The 25,648-nt window shown below is 42.9% G+C and overlaps 2 protein-coding genes across 2 annotated transcripts; one reads left to right on the forward strand and one right to left on the reverse strand.

The window, feature by feature from the left end:
* Positions 1-6,710: 6,710 nt before the first annotated feature.
* Positions 6,711-11,494, forward strand: LOC115177816 (zinc finger protein 239-like). Its single transcript, XM_029738799.1, has 2 exons — positions 6,711-7,519; positions 10,680-11,494. The coding sequence occupies exons 1-2, from the start codon at positions 7,147-7,149 to the stop codon at positions 11,399-11,401; spliced, it is 1,095 nt and encodes a 364-aa protein (XP_029594659.1). The 5' UTR covers positions 6,711-7,146; the 3' UTR covers positions 11,402-11,494.
* A 5,131-nt stretch (positions 11,495-16,625) lies between these two features.
* Positions 16,626-22,506, reverse strand: LOC115177817 (gastrula zinc finger protein XlCGF17.1). Its single transcript, XM_029738800.1, has 2 exons — positions 21,619-22,506; positions 16,626-17,819 (listed from the first exon to the last, which is right to left on the reverse strand). The coding sequence occupies exons 1-2, from the start codon at positions 21,887-21,889 to the stop codon at positions 17,236-17,238; spliced, it is 855 nt and encodes a 284-aa protein (XP_029594660.1). The 5' UTR covers positions 21,890-22,506; the 3' UTR covers positions 16,626-17,235.
* Positions 22,507-25,648: the final 3,142 nt, after the last annotated feature.

Here is a 25,648-nt window from a genome sequence, read left to right on the forward strand (position 1 = left end):
AAGATGTTAAAATGTTCATAAATGACCAGCATGGTCAAATAATAATAATCATTGTACAGCCTTCCCTGTAGCTCAGTTGGTAGAGCATGGTGTTTGCAACACCAGGGTTGTGGGTTCGATTCCCACGGGGGGCCAGCACAAAAAAATAAAATAAATGTATGAAATTGTATGAAATGTATGCATTCACTACTGTAAGTTGCTCTGGATAAGAGCGTCTGCTAAATGACTAAAATGTAAATGTAAATGTAGTTGTCGAGGGTGCAACAAGCACGTCCGGTGAACATGTCAGGGTTCCGTAGCCGCAGGCAGAACAGTTGAAACTGGAACAGCAGCATGGCCAGGTGGACTGGGGACAGCAAGGAGTCATCATGCCAGGTAGTCCCGAGGCATGGTCCTAGGGCTCAGGTCCTCCGAGAGAAAGAAAGAGAGAATTAGAGAGAGCATATTTAAATTCACACAGGACACCGGATAAGACAAGAGAATACTCCAGATGTAACAGACTGACCCTAGCCCCCTGGCACATAAACTACTGCAGCATAAATACTGGAGGCTGAGACAGGAGGGATCAGAAGACATTGTGGCCCCATCCGATGATACCCCCGGACAGGGCCAAACAGGCAGGATATAACCCCACCCACTTTGCCAAAGCGCAGCCCCCACACCACTAGAGGGATGACTACAACCACCAACTTACCGTCCGAAGACAAGGCCGAGTATAGCCCACAAAAATCTCTGCCATGGCACAACCCAAGGGGGGGCGCCAACCCAGACAGGAAGACCACGTCAGTGACTCAACCCACTCAAGTGACGCACCCCTCCCATGGACAGCATGGAAGAACACCAGTAAGTCAGTGACTCAGCCCCTGTTAGAGGCAGGGAACCGGCAAGGCAGATACAGCAAGGGCGGTTCGTTGCTCCAGCCTTTCTGTTCACCTTCACACTCCTGGGCCAGACTATACTTAATCATAGGACCTACTGAAGAGATAAGTCTTCAGTAAAGACTTAAAGGTTGAGACTGAGTCTGCGTCTCTCACATGGGTAGGCAGACCATTCCATAAAAATGGACCTCTATAGGAGAAAGCCCTACCTCCAGCTGTTTGCTTAGAAATTCTAGGGACAATTAGGAGGCCTGCGTCTTGTGACCGTAGCGTATGTGTAGGTATGTACGGAAATCGGAAAGATAGGTAGGAGCAAGCCCATGTAATGCTTTGTAGGTTAGCAGTAAAACCTTGAAATCAGCCCTTGCCTTAACAGGAAGCCAGTGTAGGGAGGCTAGCACTGGAGTAATATGATCACATTTTTGGTTCTAGTCAGGATTCTAGCAGCCGTATTTAGCACTAACTGAAGTTTGTTTAGTGCTTTATCCGGGTAGCCGGAAAGTAGAGCATTGCAGTAGTCCAGCCTAGAAGTAACAAAAGCATAGATTAATTTTTCTGCGTCATTTTTGGACAGAAAGTTTCTGATTTTTGCAATATTACGTAGATGGAAAAAAGCTGTCCTTGAAACAGTCTTGATATGTTCTTCAAAAGAGAGATCAGGGTCCAGAGTAACACCGAGGTCGTTCACAGTTTTATTTGAGACGACTGTACAACCATCCAGATTAATTGTCAGATTGAACAGAAGATCTCTTTGTTTCTTGGGACCTAGAACAAGCATCTCTGTTTTGTCCGAGTTTAAAAGTAGAACGTTTGCAGCCATCCACTTCCTTATGTCTGAAACACAGGCTTCTAGCGAGGGCAATTTTGGGGCTTCACCATGTTTCATTGAAATGTACAGCTGTGTGTCGTCCGCATAGCAGTGAAATTTAACATTATGTTTTCGAATGACATCCCCAAGAGGTAAAATATATAGTGAAAACAATAGTGGTCCTAAAACGGAACCTTGAGGAACACCGAAATTTACAATTGATTTGTCAGAGGACAAACCATTCACAGAGACAAACTGATATCTTTCCGACAGATAAGATCTAAACCAGGCCAGAACTTGTCCATGTAGACCAATTTGGGTTTCCAATCTCTCCAAAAGAATGTGGTGATCGATGGTATCAAAAGCGGCACTAAGATCTAGGAGCACGAGGACAGATGCAGAGCCTCGATCTGACGTCATTAAAAGGTAATTTACCACCTTCACAAGTGCAGTCTCAGTGCTATGATGGGGTCTAAAACCAGACTGAAGCGTTTCGTATACATTGTTTGTCTTCAGGAAGGCAGTCAGTTGCTGTGCAACAGCTTTTTCTAAAATTTTTGAGAGGAATGGAAGATTCGATATAGGCCGATAGTTTTTTATAATTTCTGGGTCAAGATTCGGCTTTTTCAAGAGAGGCTTTATTACTGCCACTTTTAGTGAGCTTGGTACACATCCGGTGGATAGAGAGCCGTTTATTATGTTCAACATAGGAGGGCCAAGCACAGGAAGCAGCTCTTTCAGTAGTTTAGTTGGAATAGGGTCCAGTATGCAGCTTGAGGGTTTGGAGGCCATGATTATTTTCATCATTGTGTCAAGAGATATAGTACAGTACTAAAACACTTTAATATCTCCCTTGAGCCAAGGTCCTGGCAGAGTTGTGCAGACTCAGGACAATGGAGCTTTGGAGGAATACCCATATTTAAAGAGGAGTCCGTAATTTGCTTTCTAATGATCATGATCTTTTCCTCAAAGAAGTTCATAAATTTATTACTGCTGAAGTGAAAGCCATCCTCCATTTGCGAATGCTGCTTTTTAGTTAGCTTTGCGACAGTATCAAAAATAAATTTCGGATTGTTCTTATTTTCCTCAATTAAGTTGGAAAAATAGGATGATCGAGCAGCAGTGAGGGCTCTTCGATACTGCACGGTACTGTCTTTCCAAGCTAGTCGGAAGACTTCCAGTTTGGTGTGGCGCCATTTCCGTTCCAATTTTCTGGAAGCTTGCTGTATACCAGGGAGCTAGTTTCTTATGACAGATGTTTTTAATTTTTAGGGGTGCAACTGCATCTAGGGTATTGCGCAAGGTTAAATTGAGTTCCTCGGTTAGGTGGTTAACTGATTTTTGTCCTCTGACGTCCTTGGGTAGGCAGAGGGAGTCTGGAAGGGCATCAAGGAATCTTTGGGTTGTCTGAGAATTTATAGCACGACTTTTAATGCTCCTTGGTTGGGGTCTGAGCAGATTATTTGTTGCAATTGTAAACGCAATAAAATGGTGGTCCGATAATCCAGGATTATGAGGAAAAACATTAAGATCCACAACATTTATTCCACGGGACAAAACTAGGTCCAGAGTATGACTGTGGCAGTGAGTAGGCCCAGAGACATGTTGGACAAAACCCACTGAGTCGATGATGGCTCCAAAAGCCTTTTGGAGTGGGTCTGTGGACTTTTCCATGTGAATGTTAAAGTCACCAAAAATTAGAATATTATCTGCTATGACTACAAGATCCGATAGGAATTCAGGGAACTCAGTGAGGAACACTGCATACGGCCCAGGAGGCCTGTAAACAGTGGCTATAAAAAGTGAGTGAGTAGGCTGCATAGATTTCATGACTAGAAGCTCAAAAGACAAAAACGTCATTGTTTTTTTTTGTTGTAAATTTAAATTTGCTATCGTAGATATTAGCAACACCTCCGCCTTTACCGGATGCACGGGGGGTATGGTCACTAGTGTAACCAGGGGGTGAGGCCTCATTTAACACAGTAAATTCATCAGGCTTAAGCCATGTTTCAGTCAGGTCAATCACATCCAGATTATGATCAGTGATTAGTTCATTGACTATAACTGCCTTGGAAGTGAGGGATCTAACATTAAGTAACCCAATTTTGAGATGTGAAGTATCACAATCTCTTTCAATAATGGCAGGAATGGAGGAGGTCTTTATACTAGTGAGATTACTAAAGCGAACACCGCCATTTTTAATTTTGCCCAACCTAGATCGAGGCACAGACACGGTCTCAATGGGGAAAGCTGAGCAGACTACACTGACTGTGCTAATGGCAGACTCCACTAAGCTGGCAGGCTGGCTAACAGTCTGCTGCCTGGCCTGCACCCTATTTCATTGTGGAGCTAGAGGAGTTAGAGCCCTGTCTATGTTCGTAGATAAGATGAGAGCACCCCTCCAGCTAGGATGGAGTCCGTCACTCCTCAACAGGCCAGGCTTGGTCCTGTTTGTGGGTGAGTCCCAGAAAGAGGGCCAATTATCTACAAATTCTATCTTTTGGGAGGGGCAGAACACAGTTTTCAACCAGCGATTGAGTTGTGAGACTCTGCTGTAGAGCTCATCACTCCCCCTAACTGGGAGGGGGCCAGAGACAATTAATCGATGCCGACACATCTTTCTAGCTGATTTACACGCTGAAGCTATGTTGCGCTTGGTGACTTCTGACTGTTTCATCCTAACATCGTTGGTGCCGACGTGGATAACAATATCTCTATACTCTCTACACTCGCCAGTTTTAGCTTTAGCCAGCACCGTCTTTAGATTAGCCTTAACGTCGGTAGCCCTGCCCCCTGGTAAACAGTGTATGATCGCTGGATGATTCAAGCCTAGCTAGAACAGGCTTGAATAAGCAGCGGGTGCACTATCACTTATAAGCTACAACAGGCTTTATCAGGAATCAAGGTAAGACCCAGATGCAGACTGTCGACGTAACAATGTTTATTGTAACAACAGGGGCAGGCAAAGACAGGTCAAGGCAGGCAGGGGTCAATAATCCAGGGTAAGGCAAATGTACAGGATGGCAGGCAGGCTCAGGGACAGGCAGAGTTCAGTAATCCAGAGGTGGAGCAAAGGTACAGGACAGCAGGCAGGCTCATGGTCAGGCGGGCGGGTACAGGGTCAGGACAGGCAAAGGTCAAAAACCAAGAGGATGAGAAAGAGAGGCTGGAAATTGATAGGAGGTGACCGGAAAAATGCTGGTAAGCTTGAACGAACAAGACAAACTGGCAACAAACAGACAGAGAACACAGGTATAAATACACAGGGGATAAATGGGAAGATGGGTGATATCTGGAGGGGGGTGGAGACAAGCACAAGGACAGGTGAAACAGATCAGGACATGACAGGCTTGAGTAAGTAAGCAGCGAGTGCACTATCACTTACAAGCTACAACAGGCTTGAGTAAGCAGCTGGTGCACTATCAATATCCACCTTCATAATACGGATATAGCCTGAGCTAGAATGTGAAGCTAACTGAAGCTGGCTAGCTTTATACAGTAAGCCTGAGTAGATCTAGCTTGCTTCATAGTATACCCCTCAGATCCTGACAAAAGCTTAAGATGGTTTTGGGGGTTATTTAAGCTCTGAAGATCCATTCCCCAAGTTCATAAGTAGTTATCTTGTGCCTATTTGCAACAACAACAACAACAACAACAACATAGCGGGAAATACAGAAGTATTTCCTTCTACCTCGCTAGGATCCGCTCGTCCAAAATGTACGAATACAAACTTGAAAACACTGATTATCATGACAATTTTGTCCACGGAGTGAAACTACCGAACAGTAGGTAGCCTTCATTCCATATTGTCCATTTTACTTTGACGTGTCCTGTTTTTGGTATGTAGTGTCATATATCAAAGCACATATTTATTTGATAGGGCGCCATTTAGGCCAATGGATCGGAGACATGTTATATACATACATTTACTAGCCGGCAACCACCCGGTTACTCAACCCTGCACCTTAGAGGCTGCTGCCCTATCTATATACATAGACATGGAATCACTGGTCATATTAATAATGTTAAATACAGGGCCTTCGGAAAGTATTCAGACCCTTTGACTTTTTCCACATTTTGTTAGGTTACAGCCTTTTTCAAAAATGTATTAAGTTGTTTTTCCCCCTCATCAATCTACACTCCATACCATAATGACAAAGCAAAAGCAGGATTTTAGTAATTTTAGCGAATTTATAAAAAATAAAAAACATATCACATTTACATAAGTATTCAGACCCTTTACTCAGTACTTTCAAATCAAATCAAATTTAATTGGTCACATACACGTGTTTATCAGATGTTATTGCTGGTGTAGCGCAGACTGAGGCCCTGAGCGCTCTGGAGCAGGTTTTCATGAAGGATCTCTCTGTACTTTGCTCCGTTCAGCTTTGCCTCGATCCTGACTAGTCTCCCAGTCCCTGCTGCTGAAAAACACCCCCACAGCATGATGCTGCCACCACCATGCTTCCCCGTAGGGATGGTGCCAGGTTTCCTCCAGATGTGACGCTTGACCTAGGTAATATTTTACGACATGTTACAGTTACACTGGACTAAACGTTTATAAAGGTAGACCTAGGTAATATGATATGTTACAGGTACACTGGACTAAATATTTATAAAGGTAGACCTAGGTAATATAAATGTACACTGGACCCAACATTTATGCCTTGCCATGACTCAGCTTTGAATTTAATTAAAATTATTTGGGTGAAAACCTAATACAACAATATGTAATATATTCCCAGTGGATGGCAAAGTATTAATTAAAGTGTGTAAAGGAAACTGCTTGTGATTTGAAGAAAAGAGGGTACCAGTTCATCACAGATAGTAGTTGATAGCGCCCAACCAGAGCTTCTAACTACATCGTTTTAGATGCCTTCTGGCATGTTTGGAAAGCATATTTGCTTATTTTAAATGGGTCGAATGTATGTATTATTTGGTTTGGTTGAATAGTGAATATTTTTTACCTCAGCTGCATTACCCACTCCAGTCAGCAGATGGCAACGTGTGTATTTTATGTCGGGGGATGCTGTGTGACGTATAAACCAGTGGACGGACGGTACGCTTTTTTGTTCAAAACAAGCCTGGTAAGGGTGAACTTGGGCAACTTCCTAAACATTGTCGAATTCGAGAAACGTTCTGTGTATATTAGACACAGTTTTTTTTAACACACGCGCATGTCTACGTGTTAACCTGTTTTATTCCACATAGTTAGCTAGCTATCTTAGCTAATGCTAAACAGCTAATGCTATCTAGCTAGCTAACATCCCCGACCATGAGCTCACTAAGCTACTCCCCCACCTTCTAAAGAAGAGGAGGCCTGTTGGACGGAGAAAGAAGCTCCCGTGAAAGAGAAGGAAGAGGAAGCTGTTACGTTGTTTGTCGGGTAGGTGGCTTGCTAAGTTAGCATTAGCAACTAACCTAAGGTTAATTCTATCTACCTAGCTAACATCCCCGACCATGACCTCACTAAGCTACTCCCTCACTTCTAAAGAAGAAGAGGTCAGCTGGCCGGATAAAGAAGCTCTGGGGTTGAACATTATCGTAAAAGAAGAAGAAGAAGAGGAGGATTTTACAGTGAAAGGACAGGAAGGTGAAGAAGAAGATGCAGTGTTTGGAGTGAAGAAGGAGGCTGTCACAGTGAAAGAAGAGGAGGAAGATTTCAAAATAATAAAGGAGGAAGAGGAGGCTATTACATTGAAAGAAGAAGTTATAGTGAAAGGAGAGGAAGAACCTTTTAGAGTGGATGAGGAAGAGGAGGATATCTCAATAAAAGAGGAAGATGTCTTGGGAGTGGAGGAGGAGATTGAGACTGAAGATCTGATTGACACAAGTAAGTACGATCTTAAAAACAGGGGCACAAGCTCTGTCTGCAGTTATTGAACCAAAGTGTAGTTTTAAAGGGGCATGCATTTTACTGAGGTACTACACATACCATGATATCAAACTCAACCTTTTATATTTTTCAGTGATGAAGACATGGATGTCTCACGGGTGGGGTTGTGTATGCAAAATGGGTCAACTTTGAGCACCTCGATCTCCTGAATATTTTGGCATTCAGGTCAAAAAAATAACTTCCTGACCTCTTCTACCATGGGGGACAAACGGTTGGAAGGTTCCATTCAAATCTAAAGGGGTGCACTTAAAAAATCACTTCAGTCATATGGAACGACCCTGTTGTTTAATCTATTAAACTGTTTGCTGTACTCACTTGGCTATTCATTTGGGGGCACAGCGGTCTAAGGCACTGCATCTCAGTGGTAGAGGTGTCACTACAGATACCATGGTTCGATTCCAGGCTGTATCACAACTGGCCGTGATTGGGGGTCCTAATAGGGTGGCGCACAATTGGCCCAGCGTCGTTCGGGTTTGGTCAGGGTAGGTCGTCATTGTAAATAAGAATTTGTTCTTAACTGTTCTTAACTGACTTGCCTAGTTAAATAAAAGTTAAATAAATAGTAATACATTCTTTAGGGTTAGTATCCTGATTCTCATCCCGTCAAACCGTCCTTCTCTCATTTACAGTATTACTGGCATAGTACGCAAGGGGGTGCCAAAAAACGCAAAAAATACCATTGAATGTCTTCTACCAGAATGCTAACAAATTTAGCACAAGTAATAGCGAATTTCCATGGAGGCTGCTAGCTAAATATGCTAACGAGTGCAAACAGAAATAAACAAATTGCAAAGACAAGTGTAACCGATGTGAAATGCCTAGCTAGTTAGCGGGGTGCGCGCTAATAGCATTTCAATCAGTGACGTCACTCGCTCTGAGACCTTGAAGTAGTTGTTCCCCTTGCTCTGCAAGGGCCGTGGCTTTTGTGGAGCGATGGGTAACGATGCTTCGAGGGTGTCTGTTGTCGATGTGTGTAGAGGGTCCCTGGTTCGAGCCCAGGTAGGGGCGAGGAGAGGGACGGAAGCGATACTGTTACACAGGCAATCTAGCTCATGAAGTTATACTTTATATAGATAGGAGCTACAGAATTTTTTTTTTTTCCGGTGAGTTTGGACATTTACAAGTGAACGTGAACGAGATGCATTGTCCAAATGAACAATGTTTTGATGCATGCTTGTCTGAAGGAAGAACATTACTGGCTCTGAAGCAGCATGTGTACACACAGTGTCTGTGTGGAGTCTGGAGTTGCTAGGGCAACGGGCCCGCCTGCTCTGAGAAGATGGGGGAGGAGCAGACGGGCTTAGAACGGAGAGGAGGGGAAAAATGCAAGGAAATCAAAAGATACTAGTGGCAGCTATACAGATAACTCATTCAAATGGCTTTGACTTCTCAAACACGGCAGAAAGCTTACACAATATGATGCCCCATCACCTTATTAATTAAGTAACGTACTTAGATAACTAGCAAGTTAAACTTAGGGGTTTTGCGTTAACGCAGAATTCTTCATTTTCCACACAGAAAAATAGAAAGCATAAGAATTATTATCTTGCTGCTTTTTGTGAACACAGATCTAAAATGCTTGTTATTGTCATTTTGGCATCAGACACATTTGGTGCTTCAGTTGCACTTCTCCACTCAGAACACCAGTTCCTGAATTCTCATCTATCAGCAGACGGCTGACTGATGTGGAGTGACTTTTCTCAGGTAAAATGCCAGATTAACTTCAAGAAAAACATTAGGAAATGTAGCTGGCTACATTCTCTCTATGCTAAACATTAGAAATATGATGGCCATGTATCGTTTTGCTAAAACTACCTTGCTTTTTCATTGTAAGCTCATTTACTTGTGTGGCTGCCAGCCAAATAGTACGGACTGTTGTCATCTGATGGAAATTAAGCTATTTTCCGCCAAATGTGTTGCACTATAGTTGCACGTCCCTGATCATTCTATATATAAAACGGGACCCCTGTCAATACACAGCTGGACACACCAGTCCCAGGTTTCTCCCTTGGTATTTACAAACAAACACCTGACTGGCTCAACTGTTCTGAGGAACTACGCTAAGCTTCATAATGTAAAAAAATGTGACAGGTGACATGAGGTACGCGATCTGCTTTATCTCCTAACACATTGCGCAAGTTGACTGCAGGTATTTACTTAAAAAGTAGCTACAAATATTAAAATGTATAGAAAAACATCAAATAAATAGTTTAAAGTATTGATGGTACTGTAGAGATTGTTAAAGATGCAAAGAGTGGAGGCCACCAACAAAATGGGTTTGATACATGCGTCTTTTGACTTTTAAATGAATGATATATGGCCTATATATAGAGTCCTGGATAGAGTCTTGTCCATCAGTCGCTGTGGATGGAGTGGAACATTAAATATAGAGTCCTGGACAGAGTCTGCTACATCAGTAGATGTAGATGGAACATTAAATATAGAGTCCTGGACAGAGTCTTGACCATCAGTCGCTGTGGATGGAGTGGAACATTACATATAGCGTCCTGGATAGAGTCTTGTCAATCATTCGCTTCAGGTTAGGAGCGTTGGGCTAGTAACCGAAAGGTTGCTGGTTTGAATCCCCGAGCCAACTAGGTGAAAAATATGTCAATGTGCCCTTGAGCAAGGTACTTACCCCTAATTGATCTGGATAAGAGTGTCTTCTAAATGACAAATCATGTAACAATTTCAATATAATAATGTTTTCGGTTCACAATAATTTCATTTCTAAGTACTAAAACATGGATTGTGGTCCTAGAACAGAGATCACAAGGTCAAAGGTCAATCAGCTAAAAAACCTGCCTCTATGAAAGTAAGGTTCTAGAGTGTTATTATTATTTGTATTATATTGGCCACCAAGTAAAAAATAAATAAATGAAAACTGGCCTCAGGTTATTACCAGTCTGGATTAAACCTCATAGGAAGACAGTTTTATCATGTGATTTCATTCAGGTCTCTGTTTAACTAAATACTCATTATTTTATTGAGGGATCTAGTCTAGATTAAACCTTATAGGAAGACCGTTTTACCATGTGGAGGTCTTATTCAGGTCTCTGTTTAGTATTTAGCTAAATACTCTGTTTGTCTTTGGCAGGAGAGAGACCAGGTTCCAACTCTGACAGCGGGAAGAGTTCTTCAGTGGCACCAGACTCAGAGACGCCCAAACCAGCAAGACAACATCACTGCTCCCACTGTGGAAAGAGTTTTTGGTGGTTAGGGCACCTTAGACACCATAAGAGAACACACACAGGGGAGAAGCCCTACCAATGCTCCCAGTGTGGAAAGAGATTTACCATGTTAGGGAACCTGAAACAGCATGAGAGGACACACACTGCAGAAAGGCCTTTCAAATGTTCCAAGTGTGGAAAGAGTTTTACATGGTTAAGGTACCTGAATAAGCATGAGGAAATACACCTAGTAGGGAGGAAGACCTGCCAATGCTCTCAGTGTGGAAAGAGATTTACTACGTTAGGGTACCTGAAAACACACAAGAGAATACACTCCGGAGAGAAGCCTTACCAATGCTCCCAATGTGGAATGACTTATAACCAGTTAGGGAACCTGAAATCACATGAGAGAATACACACTGGAGAAAAGCCCTTCCAGTGCTCCCAGTGTGGAAAGAGATTTACTGGTTCAAAGAACCTGAAATTGCATGTGAGAATACATCAAGATAAACATACAAATACACAGGAGGGGAAGGAGGAGGAGGAGAAGACATACCACTGCTCTCATTGCGGAAAGACATTTTCCCGGTCAGAGGACCTTAAATCACATGAGAGAATAGAGAGGCTGTGTTCCGACTTGTGTTTTTGACTTAGAATGTCTTTTTTCTTCAAGCCACATGAAATCATATTGTACACTGAGTACACCAAACATTATGATCACCTTCCTAATATTGAGTTGCACCCCCCCCCCCCCGCTCCACCCCCCCATTTTGCCCTCAGAACAGCCTCCATTCATCGGGGCATGGACTACAAGATGTTGAAAGCCTTCTACAGGGATGCTGGCCTATGTTGACTCCAATGCTTCCCATAGTTGTGTCAAGTTGGCTGGATATCCTTTGGGTAGTGGACCATTATTTGATACACATGGGATACTGTTGAGCTTGAAAAACCCAGCCTGGCACCTACTACTATACCCAGTTCAAAGGCAATTCAATATTTTGTCTTGCCCATTCACCCTCTGAATGGCACACACACACAAACCAGGTTTAAAATGTTTTCGTTAACCTGTCTCCTCCATTTAATCTAAACTGATTGAAGTGGATTTAACAAGTGAGCTCAATAAGGGATCAAAGCTTTCACCTGGATTCACCTGGTCAGTCTATGTCATGGAAAGAGCAGGTGTTCTTAATGTTTTGTATTCTCAGTGTATATATGCATGCCCAAAAAATTGTCCTATTTTTATTTTACCTCAAATCAGAATGTTTTTTGTTTTAATTATTACCTTTGATCTGATACAGGTATAAACCTGCTCGTTATATGATTTGGATATGTAATGTAAAGTATTCAATAGATTAGTATAACTTGCATTTGTTGATTCTATAGTTGAATTTAGTTGTTTTCTTTCATTGAGTAAATTTGTGGATGTGAAATGTGTAAATGTAATGGTCGCCACGCTGCTTGCTTAGCGAGTAGCGCACCACTTCGTCCCGATTTGGCTCACACCGAGGATCAAACCCAGGACTTCTCTGCTTTGATAGCACACGTGACCACCCTCCTGAATCATCTTACCAGTCGACGCCACCGCAAAGATAGCAATTCCTTGGCTCAAGAGGGGACCAGTTCAGGCTGAGGAGTGAGTTTTTACACATTTGCTCTATATAAGAGTGTGCAAAGCTGTCATCAAGGTGAAGGGTGGCTACTTTGAAGAATCTCAAATATAAAATATATTTGGATTTGTTTAGCACATTTTTGGTTAATACATGATTCCATATGTGTGATTTCATAGATTTGAAAAATCCTGTAAAGAAAAACCTTGGAATGAGTAGGTGTGTCCAAACTTTTGACTGGTAGTGTACATGATGTATTGTTACACCATGTAGGAGCAGTATAGACCTAGTCTGTTCATTATATATATCTAAACTCAGCAAAAAAAGAAACGTCCCTTTTTAAGGACCCAGTCTTTAAAAGATAATTCGTAAAAATCCAAATAACTTCACAGATCTTCATTGTAAAGGGTTTAAACACTGTTTCCCATGCTTGTACAATAAACCATAAACAAACAATTAATGAACATGCACCTGTGGAACGGTCGTTAAGACACTAACAGCTTACAGACGGTAGACAATTAAGGTCACAGTTATGAAAACTTAGGACACTAAATAGGCCTTTCTTCTGACTCTGAAAAAACCAAAAGAAAGATGCCCAGGGTCCCTGCTCATCTGCGTGAACATGCCTTAGTTAGGCATGCTGCAAGGAGGCATGAGGACTGCAGATGTGGCCAGGGCAATAAATTGCAATGTCCGTACTGTGAGACGCCTAAGACAGCGCTACAGGGAGACAGGATGGACAGCTGATCATCCTCGCAGTGGCAGACCATGTGTAACAACACCTGCACAAGATCGGTACATCCAAACATTACACGTGCGGGACAGGTACAGGATGGCAACAACAACTGCCCGAGTTACACCAGGAACTTACAATCCCTCCATCAGTGCTCAGACTGTCCGCAATAGGCTGAGAGAGGTTGGACTGAGGGCTTGTAGGCCTGTTGTAAGGCAGGTCCTCACCAGATATCACCGGCAACAACGTCGCCTATGAGCACAAACCCACCGTCGCTGGACCAGACAGGACTGGCAAAAAGTGCTCTTCACTGACAAGTCGCGGTTTTGTCTCACCAGGGGTGATGGTCGGATTCGCGTTTATCGTCGAAGGAATGAGTGTTACACCGAGGCCTGTACTCTGGAGCGGGATCAATTTGGAGGTGGAGGGTCCGTCATGGTCTGGGGCGGTGTGTCACAGCATCATCGGACTGAGCTTGTTGTCATTGCAGGCAATCGCAACGCTGTGCGTTACAGGGAAGACATCCTCCTCCCTCATGTGGTACCCTTCCTGCAGGCTCATCCTGACATGACCCTCCAGCATGACAATGCCACCAGCCATACTACTCATTCTGTGCGTGATTTCCTGCAAGACAGGAATGTTAGTGTTCTGCCATGGCCAGCGAAGAGCCCGGATCTCAATCCCATTGAGCAGGTCTGGGACCTGTTGCATCGGAGGGTGAGGGCTAGGGCCATTCCCACCAGAAATGTCCAGGAACTTCCAGGTGCCTTGGTGCAAATGTGGGGTAGCATCTCACAGCAAGAACTGGCAAATCTGGTGCAGTCCATGAGGAGGAGATGCACTCCAGTACGTAATGCAGCTGGTGGCCACACCAGATACTGACTGCTACTTTTGATTTTGACCCCCCCTTTGTTCAGGGACACATTATTCCATTTCTGTTCAGTTTATGTCTCAGTTGTTGAATCTTGTTATGTTTATACAAATATTTACACATGTTAAGTTTGCTGAAAATAAATGCAGTTGACAGTGAGAGGACATTTATTTATTTTTTTGCTGAGTTTATATGGACAGTGCCCTGCTCTCCTAACACTGCAATGATATTAAACTATTTGGACAGTGGCGTGAAAAAGTATTTGCCTTATAATAATAAACCCTCACATAATGCTGCCCAAAAACAATGAAAACTTCTCTCACCCAGTGGCATATGGACTATTTATGTGAGTGTTGGTGTTGCCACATGAAGCAGTGTCCACTTTGCATAAGGCAACATGGACAGATACGGCTCTCCCTGTGTAGAGCACATGCCCCTTTACCCTTCTAGTCTCTAAAGTGCCCTTTTGGGTGGTGGTATAATTTCTATAAATGTTTTGTTCAACATTTGTGCTGAACCCACTTCCCGCAAGTCGTTGTTAAATTTACCTAAATTATTTTGTATTTTCCTTCAACTTTCTGAAGAGGAAATGCCACGGAAATGCCCATCATGAGTGTGTGCGTTTTTCTACCACTATGTGTAGCTGTTAGCGATGATGCTGTTGACAACCATGATGAGTGCGCTTGTCTACCACTATGTGTAGCTGTTAGCGATGATGCTAATGACAACCATGATGAGTGCGCTTGTCTACCACTATGTGTAGCTGTTAGCGATGATGCTAATGACAACCATCATCATCAATATTATGGGCACCTCCCCTTGCGAGAATAACGGCACTAAGCCATTTTCTTTGAATTATAATAAATGTTTCATGAGATTGTAGATGGATCTTAGACCATGCCTCCATACAGACGTCACCCAGATCCTTGATATCCGTCGGTCTGCGCCTATGGACTGCCCTCTTCAATTCAAACCACAGGTTCTCAATGGGGTTCGTTCCGGAGACTGAGATGGCCATTGCAAAATGTTGGTTTGTAGTCAATTAACCATTTCTATCTATATGGATTTTGATGTGTGCTTGGAGCGGCAGGCAGCCTAGCGGTTAGAGCGTTGCTAGATCGAATCCCAGAGCTGACAAGATAAAAATCAGTCGTTCTGCCCCTGAACAAGGCAGTTAACCCACTGTTCCTAAGCCGTCATTATAAATAAGAATTTGTTCTTAACTGACTTGCCTAGTTAAATAAAATAAAAATGGTCTATCTGGATGATCCATATGAAGCCAAGTTTCAGCCTCCTGTCAGAGGAAACCAGATTTTGGCCAAACATTTCCTGGTACTTGGTAGAATTCATGATGCTGTTGACCGTAACAAAGGCCTTAGGACCAGTGGAAGCGGAACAGCCCCGTAACATCAAATATCCCCTACCATATTTTACAGTAGATATGAGGTTCTTTACTGCTCGTTCATCTATCTTTCGATGCAAACCTACCGCTAGTCTGTCTAGCCAAAGACCTCCATCTTTGTTTCATATCACCATATTACCTTTTTCCAATCCAAGGGCCAAACCCAACGCTGTTTAGCTCCAGGTGTTTACATGTGTTGGTTACTCTCACTAAAGGCTGTTTTTTTCTGGCAACTCCTCAAGAGCCTACTGGCATGTAGGTGGCATCTAATTGGAGATTCAGAGACCCCAAGATGACCAAGTTCTGGAATTCTAATTCTAATGGGAGATTCAGAGACTTGGTGACCCCAAGATGACCAAATTCTGGAATTCTAATTCTAATTGGAGATTGAGACTTGGTGACCCCAAGATGACCAAGTTCTGTAATTCTAATTGGAGATTCAGAGACTTGGTGACCCCAAGATGACCAAGTTCTGGAATTCTAATTGTAATTGGAGATTGAGACTTGGTGACCACAAGATGACCAAGTTCTGGAATTCTAATTCTAATTGGAGATTGAAACTTGGTGACCACAAGATGACCAAGTTCTGGAATTCTAATTCTAATTGGAGATTGATACTTGGTGACCCCAAGATGACCAAGTTCTGGTATTCTAATTCTAATTGGAGATTGAGACTTGGTGACCCCAAAATGACCAAGTTCTGGAATTCTAATTCTAATGGGAGATTCAGAGACTTTGTGACCCCAAGATGACCAAATTCTGGAATTCTAATTCTAATGGGAGATTCAGAGACTTGGTGACCCCGAGATGACCAAGTTCTGGAATTCTTCAACTGTGGCCCTTCCTGAACCATACTCCTCAGTGTGTGTGGAGATAAGATACACTTGTGTCCTCTACCAGGCAAGTTTACCACTGTTCCAGTGGTTTTAAACTTCTTCATTATTGCCCTAGCTATTGTTTTTTGCACATTGCCTGATTTATGAAGGTCAACAAACGTTTGTCTCTTTTCGTTTGAGCTATTTGCCCTTCCCCATGCACTCACTACTGTAAGTGGCTCTGGATAAAAGCATCTGCTAAATGACTCACTACTGTAGAGGCTCTGGATAAGAGTCTGCTAAACTACTCACGTCAATGTGATGGCAGATGAATTTTTACATGTGTTACATAACTTTTATACCCCAGTGACACAGGAAGACATGAACTATAAAAAAAAAAAAGTTTCATGTTGTGGTGGAAATTCAACACCAGGGACGCCTGAAGTCAATTTTAAACGAATCACTCTTTATTATCACGGCCCGGAGAGGTTCACAAACTCAATCCAAGCTTGATGAAAAGGGCGTTCCCTTTCAGTCCTTATATACTGCTACACAATCAAGTCATATCAGCATGATTTACATTATTCATTATTAACGTTGGTTCCTGCATGTGACTTACTGATACCTCATGAGGCTGATATACTCCTTTTGTCCCACAGAACAATGTTCTGGGCCGTACTGCTAAATTTCTTATGGTTTACTCCCATCAACAGTCAGTCACTCGCATGAACCAAACCAAGACATGTAATTACAGAGCAGCATTAATCTAAACAATCTGATACACAGAGAGAAAAATGTCCCATCACAATGTTAATGTAGATTTCATTTTTTATTTTATTTAATAAACAAGAATCTTTATGGGTGCCAATAAATGAAAGCTAAAGTTTTTTTTTTTTTAAACAAAATATTTTTCTCTGAGCAATTATATATGTATAAAACACAATTTCCCCCCAAAAATGTCAGCATACAATATTCAGCTCAGTACTTGTATTGTTGATCTTAAACACATCTTTATCAAGGGTGTTAATAATTTTGGAGGTGGTTATTCCGGGGACTTAAATGGTCTTAACAACGTTAGGTCTTCTCCCCTCCTGTGTGTGTTCTGTCAAACTCTTTCCACATTGGGAGCATTGGAAAGGCTTCTCTCGTGTGTGTGTCATTTCATGCTTTTTCAGTATCCCTAAATAGGTAAAACTCTTTTCACACAGGGAGCAGTGGAAAGGCTTCTCTCCTGTGTGTATCCTCGCATGCATTTTCAGGTTGCCTAACTTGTTATAACTCTTTTTACACTGAGAACATTGGAAAGGCTTATCTCCGGTGTGTGTTCTCTCATGCTCTTTCAGATGTGATGACTGGACAAATCTCTGGCCACACTGAGAGCATTGAAAAGGCCTCTCTACAGAATGTGTTCTTTCATGCACTTTTAGATACCCTAAGTGTCCAAAACCCATTCCACACTGGGAGCAATGATAAGGCTTCTCCCCTGTGTGCGTTCTCTTATGTTCTTTCAGGTGCTTTAACCTGAAAAATATCTTTCCACACTGTGAGCAGTGGTGTCGCCTCACTGGTTTGGACGTCTCTGGATCTGGTTCTCCTGAAGGACTCTTTCCTCTGTCAGAGTGACAGTCTGATATCGCTCCTGTCAAAGAAAAAACGGAGTATTTGGTTAAACAGCGAGACCTGAATAAAATCTCCTCATGATTAAACTGTCTTCCTATGAGGTTTAATCCAGACTAGATCCTTCAACAAAATCAATAGTTTGGATCCTGGGGGCTGATTGGTTGACAGGTGTTAGTTATTTACGATAATAAATAACAGTTCCATTTGAATTATCCATGTACATCCACTGTCCCACAGCTCAGCCAGGTAATGCATCAACTGTATCTCCATTGTCCCACAGCCCAGCCAGTAGGGTTGCAAAGGGTCGGAAACTTTCCGGAAATTTTCCATGGGTAGTTAAGCCTGGGAGTTTTGCTTAAATTCATCAAAAAAGTTAGCTTATAACAGTGAACCTTTTTTGTGGGATACACATAAGGCAATTCTAGGTCTTGTGGCATATTTTGGTTAAACTATCCCCAATTCAATGGAATTGCAACCCTCTGCATGCACAGCATTCTTCCATCACATGTACAGCTGATTCTCAAGATCTTGCACACTAATGAGATGCTATTGAACCAACACTACTACACTGTCTGAGCCCAGGACTACATGCTTTCTGGTAAGTATTGATTACAATACTGGGTGGGGTGAATATATTGTATATGACATACATTATTTTTTGTTAATTAGTAAATAGTAGCCTACAGCAAAGTGTGTTTAAATAATTTATAACTTGTTAATTTCTGCTAGTTAGTTTTTGCTACCATGTGGGTTTTAGCTTGCTTGAGCTAACTGAGGAGTGTTAACTCACCTGTTTCCATACATGTTTCATTTTAAAACTTATCTTACAAAGGAGTTGTTTAATCTAACTGCTTAACTATTTATCTGTACATGGAATTGTATATATATATATATATATTATTTTTTTACTCTTTTTTCTAATCTATACAGGAAAATGTCACGGGCACCATCTGATGTGTGCAGACAATTCACTGCAGCTAATGTAGAAGGAAAAGCCGTGTACATTTGCAAATACTGCGCCAAATCATATGTGAAGAATGCAACAACGATGCAAAATCATCTGGCCAAGTGCATAAAGTTCCCTCAGCGCTCACAACAAGCAACCTCTGACAAAAGTCCCTCTACTTCTATTCGAGGTGAAAATGATTAATCAGACACCTTATCGGTAGCAACAGCTCATGGTCCTCCTGGAATCAGACGTTTTTTGACTCAATGTAGGAATGTAGTCAGAGAAATGCCGATGAATGTCTTGCTCAAGCTGTGTATGCAACTGGTTCTCTGATGCACACAGGCAATGTGTATTGGAAGAGATTTCTGAATGTTCTTCACCCAGCATACACCCCTCCAACCAGCCATGCTTTTTCTACTCATTTACTGGATGCAGAGTTCAAGTGAAGGTCAAGCAAATCATAGAGAAAGCAGACTGTATTGCAATCATCTCTGATGGGTGGTTGAATGTTTGTGGGCAAGTAATAATTAACTACATCATCTCCACCACGCAACCAGTATTCTACAAGAGCACAGACACAAGGGACAACAGACACACCGGTCTCTACATTGCAGATGAGCTGAAGGCAGTCATTGACCACAGAAGGTGTTTGCACTGGTGACAGACAATGCTGTGAACACAAAGGCTGCTTGGTCTAAAGTGGAGGAGTCCTACCCTCACATCACACCCATTGACTGTGCTACTCATGCATTGAATCTGCTCCTCAAAGACATCATGGCACTGAAAACAATGGATACACTCTACAAGAGAGCCAATGAAATGGTTAGGTATGTGAAGGGTCATCAAGTTATAGCAGCAATCTACCTCAACAAGCAAAGTGGGAAGAATAAGAGCACCACATTGAAGCTGTCCAGCAACACCCATTGGGTTGGTGTTGTCATCATGTTTGACAGTCTCCTGGAGGGGAAGGAGTCTCTCCAAGAAATGGCCATATCACAGTCTGCCGATATGGACAGCCCCATCAAGAGGATCCTCCTGGATTATGTATTTTGGGAGAGTGGTAAGCAGCCTGAAACTCCTGAAACCTATAGCAGTAGCCATTGCACAGATTGAGGGAGACAATGCCATCCTGTCTGATGTTCAGACTGCTTGCTGATGTAAGACAAGAAATCCGTACTGTCCTGCCCACTTCACTGTTGCTCCAAGCAGAGGAAACTGCAGTTCTGAAATACATTAAAAAACGTGAAGACTTCTGCCTGAAGCCCATACACGCCGCAGCGTACATGTTGGACCCCAAGTATGCTGGCAAGAGCATCCTGTCTGGTGCAGAGATCAACAAGGCCTATGGTGTCATCACTACCGTGTCTCGCCACCTTGACCTGGGAGAGGGCAAGGTTCTGGGCAGTCTGGCGAAGTACACTTCCAAGCAAGGGCTTTGGGATGGAGATGCAATATGGCAGTCGTGCCAACATATCTCATCAGCCACCTGGTGGAAGGGACTTTGTGGATCTGAGACTCTTTCCCCTGTTGCCTCCATCATCCTCCAAAACCCACCAACATCAGCCGCCTCAGAGCGCAACTGGTCCTTGTTTGGGAACACACACCAAAGCGCGCAACAGGCCGACCAATACAAGGGTTGAAAAATTGGTGGCCATCCGGGCAAATTTGAGGCTTTTTGAGCCTGACAACGACTCATCCTCAACAAGGTTGGAAAGTGACAGGGAGAAGACACGGAAGCCTGAGAGGAAGACAACCAAAGCTTTAGTTTGTAGACTATCATTTTACAGATGATTGTTGAAAACGTTTTTGGGAGATGCGATGGATCATTGGGGATCGTTCAATATTCCCTTTCTTTTGTTGTTCAGTGAAATCATCCCATGTGAAGAGTCAACTCATTTAATTAAAGTTCAATTCGTAACTAAGTTGTTTTTAAAATTTATTTTGGAAGGATTTAATCAGTTGCAATTATGTCTACTTATGATAAGGTTTATGTTTCTGTCTCCATATGATATGGTAACTATATCAAATGCAAAAAGACATTACATTTAAATGGTATTAATATTAATTCCCATGTATTCCCACGGAAAGTTTTCCCCTCTGAATTTTCCCCAAAATGTGCAACCCTACCAGCCAGGTAATGCATCAATTTGTATCTCCACTGTCCCACAGCTCAGCCAGGTAATGCATCAACTGTATCTCCACTGGAAGAAAAAAATAGACATTCTTATCCCATGCAAGATAATAACCATTTTACTCAAACCTGTAAATGATCATGAATAACACAGTGTTTAGGGCTGTTTCCCAGCACTCCGCTTCGCAACATGCCTAAGAACAGCCCTTAGTGTTACTCACGATAATCCACAGGTTGTCGTGCCTTGTTGCTTCAATTAAATAACTGGTGGCCAGTTCCTTTTACAACATTTCATCCAGATCAAAATAATCCTCGTCTTGATTCGGTTGTCTTCATCATTTGCAAATCAGACATGAGTTGGTGGTAATAACAGGTTATATGATGTGGTATCATAGATATTTTAAATCTTACCTTATATTAAAACAATGAAGAACCTAATGACCCCATTGAGATTATAAAAACACTAATGATTGTAGCGCTTCAAAACAAGTTTTAAAAAATATATAATTTACTCATGGGTTGTCGAGTATAGAGTAAAGACAGAGCAAAGCACTACAGAAAGAGATTTGGAACAATGTAATGTAATTTAATCCATTAACGTTTTGTTGGTTGACCCCATTCTTTTTGTAGCTTTAACAATTCCTAAAGTACAGAGCAACACATTCAAGTGTAGAACGCTCTTTTAAAAACCAGACATTAGTTCAACAACTGCAGAATTGTTTTTAAGATGGTACTCACTGGTGTTAATCAGATTTCCAGTCTTCTCTTCCTTCACTCCAAAAACGTCTTCCTCATCCAATGTGACAGTGATCTCCCCCTCCACTCCAACATCTGCATCCTGCTCTTTCGCTTCCTCCTGTTTCACTCGGAAAGCTTCTTCCTCTTCTTTCACTGTAACAGCCTCACCCGCTACTTCTTTTTTGACGGTGACAGCCTCCTCTTCCATCTCCTCTTTCACCGTCCAGCAGACCTCTTCTTCAGCAGGGGGAGAGTAGCTTAGTGAGCTCATGGTCGGGGATGTTAGCTAGCTAGTTAGCATTAATGACAAGTCAAGTGCTACTGCTAATTTAACCAGCCAGCTAGCTGACTACTAGCAACGTAAAATTAAATGCGACAATTAGCTAGCTATACGACACAAGTGTGTTTAAAACAGTGGCTAATACACACCGAAAGTGTCTGTGCTTGAACGTTTTAGTTATATTGGCTAGCAAGCTACCGTGGTTGATAACAAGATCAGCGTCCCGTCAGCAACACAAAAAAGTACTTCCGGGTCACGGAATTTTGGAAGATTTTCTAAATAAATGTCCTTCACGTAATAGTGGAAAGGTGTCAATGACCTGTATTTATTAATTATATATGATACGTAATTGTCTTAACATTAACAATTATTTATATTTGCAACATTTGTAACATTTGCATTAAATATGGGTTTTAAACCATGTTCCAAGGTCAAATAAATGGCCACACATAAATGGCCATATTTCGTACTGTCTTTATAAAGCAAAACATATTGCGGGTGCCGCAGCAAAAGTATTGTAGAGAATACTCAGTAGGGTTTGTAGAATATATATACTGTATATTCCTCAATGTTAATGAGGGATAGACACCACTTCCCTCCCTCCACTACACCACCCAAACCCCAACTAGCCTCTCTAACCCTCTAAAGCCCTAGACACCACTTTCTTCCCTCCACTACACCACCCAAACCCCAACTAGCCTCTCTAACCCTCTAAAGCCCTAGACACCACTTCCCTCCCTCCACTACACCACCCAAACCCCGTCCAGTCTCTTCCTATCTACATGACAGTTCACAAAATATCACCACACACGCCACCGTTTTCCTCCACTAAACTCTCATCCCCACAGACCTGTTTCCTGTCTCCCTATCATCCACAACGTGGCGTTCAGACCCGTATAACCAAACCATATCTACTGCGTTCAGACCCGTATAACCAAACCATATCTACTGCGTTCAGACCCGTATAACCAAACCATATCTACTGCGTTCAGACCCGTATAACCAAACCATATCTACTGCGTTCAGACCCGTATAACCAAACCATATCTACTGCGTTCAGACCCGTATAACCAAACCATATCTACTGCGTTCAGACCCGTATAACCAAACCATATCTACTGCGTTCAGACCCGTATAACCAAACCATATCTACTGCGTTCAGACCCGTATAACCAAACCATATCTACTGCGTTCAGACCCGTATAACAAAACCATATCTACTGCGTTCAGACCCGTATAACCAAACCATATCTACTGCGTTCAGACCCGTATAACCAAACCATATCTACTGCGTTCAGACCCGTATAACCAAACCATATCTACTTCGTTCAGACCCGTATAACCAAACCATATCTACTGCGTTCAGACCCGTATAACCAAACCATATCTACTGCGTTCAGACCCGTATAACCAAACCATATCTACTGCGTTCAGACCCGTATAACCAAACCATATCTACTGCGTTCAGACCCGTATAACCAAACCATATCTACTGCGTTCAGACCTGTATAACAAAACCATATCTACTGCGGTCAGACCTGTATAACAAAACCATATCTACTGCGTTCAGACCCGTATAACCAAACCATATCTACTGCGTTCAGACCCGTATAACCAAACCATATCTACTGCGTTCAGACCCGTATAACCAAACCATATCTACTGCGTTCAGACCCGTATAACAAAACCATATCTACTGCGTTCAGACCCGTATAACCAAACCATATCTAATGCGTTCAGACCTGTATAACAAAACCATATCTACTGTGTTCAGACCTGTATAACCAAACCATATCTACTGCGTTCAGACCCGTATAACCAAACCATATCTACTGCGTTCAGACCCGTATAACCAAACCATATCTACTGCGTTCAGACCCGTATGACCAAACCGTATCTACTCTAAACATCTTCCTCTCTCCTATATCCCATACTCCCCACCTCTTGCTTAACTGACCAGTGCACGCAATAGTTTAAAGTTGAGCCACCTTTGTGTTAATGGTTACTGCGACTTCAACTCAGAGTTGACCAGAGTGAGCTTCCAAACTCCTCTGTGTTCCATCATCCCTCTGTAGTGTTCCAGGAGGTTCCAAACCCCTCTGTAGTGTTCCAGGAGCTTCTAAACTCCCCTATGTGCTCCATCACCACTCTGTAGTGTTCCAGGAGATTCTAAACACCTCCATGTGCTCCATCACCCCTCTGTAGTGTTCCATCACCCCTCTGTAGTGTTCCAGGAGATTCCAAACTCCTCTGTGTTCCATCACCCCTCTGTAGTGCTCCATCACCCCTCTGTAGTGCTCCAGGAACTTCTAAACTCCTCTGTGTTCCATCACCCCTCTGTAGTGTTCCAGGAGGTTCCAAACTCCTCTATGTGCTCCATCACTCCTCTATGTGTTCCATCACCCATCTGTAGTGCTCCAGGAATGACACACAAAGCACAGGAGGCTGCTGATGGGAGGACGGCTCATAATAATGTCTGGAACGGAGCAAATGGAACGGCATCAAACACCTGGAAACCATGGAAACCATGTGTTGGATGTATTTGATACCATTCCACCGATTCCACTCCAGTCATTACTATAAGCCCCTCCTCCTCAATTAAGGTGCCACCAACCTCCTATGACATACACACTGATACACATGTACAGACACAGCCAGAGTTTAAAAAAGGACCATTTAATCACAGAGCGTATACATTAAACCTGTCACACTCTATATTCAGTCCATGTGTTGAAATAAAATAAAAACATGCACATTGAATTTTGAGTCTTGGAGTTTAATCAAATTACTATTGGCATTGACCCTCCTATTTTAGTCATATTACTCTACACTGACTCTCTTCCACAGGCTGGATGTACTCTACCCACACACTGGACTCTACCCACACACTGGACTCTACCCATACACTGGACTCTACCCACACACTGGACTCTACCCACACACTGGACTCTACCCACACACTGGACTCTACCCACACACTGGACTCTACCCACACACTGGACTCTACCCACACACTGGACTCTACCCATACACTGGACTATAACCACACACTGGACTCTAAACCACACACTGGACTCTACCCACACACTGGACTCTACCCACACACTGGACTCTACCCACACACTGGACTCTACCCACACACTGGACTCTACCCACACACTGGACTATAACCACACACTGGACTCTACCCACACACTGGACTCTACCCATACACTGGACTCTACCCACACACTGGACTCTACCCACACACTGGACTCTACCCACACACTGGACTCTACCCACACACTGGACTCTACCCACACACTGGACTCTACCCACACACTGGACTCTACCCACACACTGGACTATAACCACACACTGGACTCTACCCACACACTGGACTCTACCCACACATTGGACTCTAAACCACACACTGGACTCTACCCACACACTGGACTCTACCCACACACTGGACTCTACCCACACACTGGACTCTAACCATACACTGGACTCTACCCACACACTGGACTATAACCACACACTGGACTCTACCCACACACTGGACTCTACCCACACATTGGACTCTAAACCACACACTGGACTCTACCCACACACTGGACTCTAAACCACACACTGGACTCTACCCACACACTGGACTCTACCCACACACTGGACTCTAAACCACACACTGGACTCTACCCACACACTGGACTCTACCCACACACTGGACTATAACCACACACTGGACTCTACCCATACACTGGACTCTAC

The sequence above is a fragment of the Salmo trutta genome, chromosome 38, assembly GCF_901001165.1.
Source record: "Salmo trutta chromosome 38, fSalTru1.1, whole genome shotgun sequence".
Taxonomy (NCBI): domain Eukaryota; kingdom Metazoa; phylum Chordata; class Actinopteri; order Salmoniformes; family Salmonidae; genus Salmo; species Salmo trutta.

Coding starts and splice junctions, on each gene's coding strand:
- LOC115177816 (XM_029738799.1), top strand. CDS start 7,147: ATGACCTCACTAAGCTACTCCCTCACTTCTAAAGAAGAAGAGGTCAGC. Junction 7,520..10,679: donor TGAAGATCTGATTGACACAA/GTAAGTACGATC, acceptor TGTCTTTGGCAG/GAGAGAGACCAGGTTCCAAC.
- LOC115177817 (XM_029738800.1), bottom strand. CDS start 21,889: ATGAGCTCACTAAGCTACTCTCCCCCTGCTGAAGAAGAGGTCTGCTGG. Junction 17,820..21,618: donor TGGAAATCTGATTAACACCA/GTGAGTACCATC, acceptor TTTCTTTGACAG/GAGCGATATCAGACTGTCAC.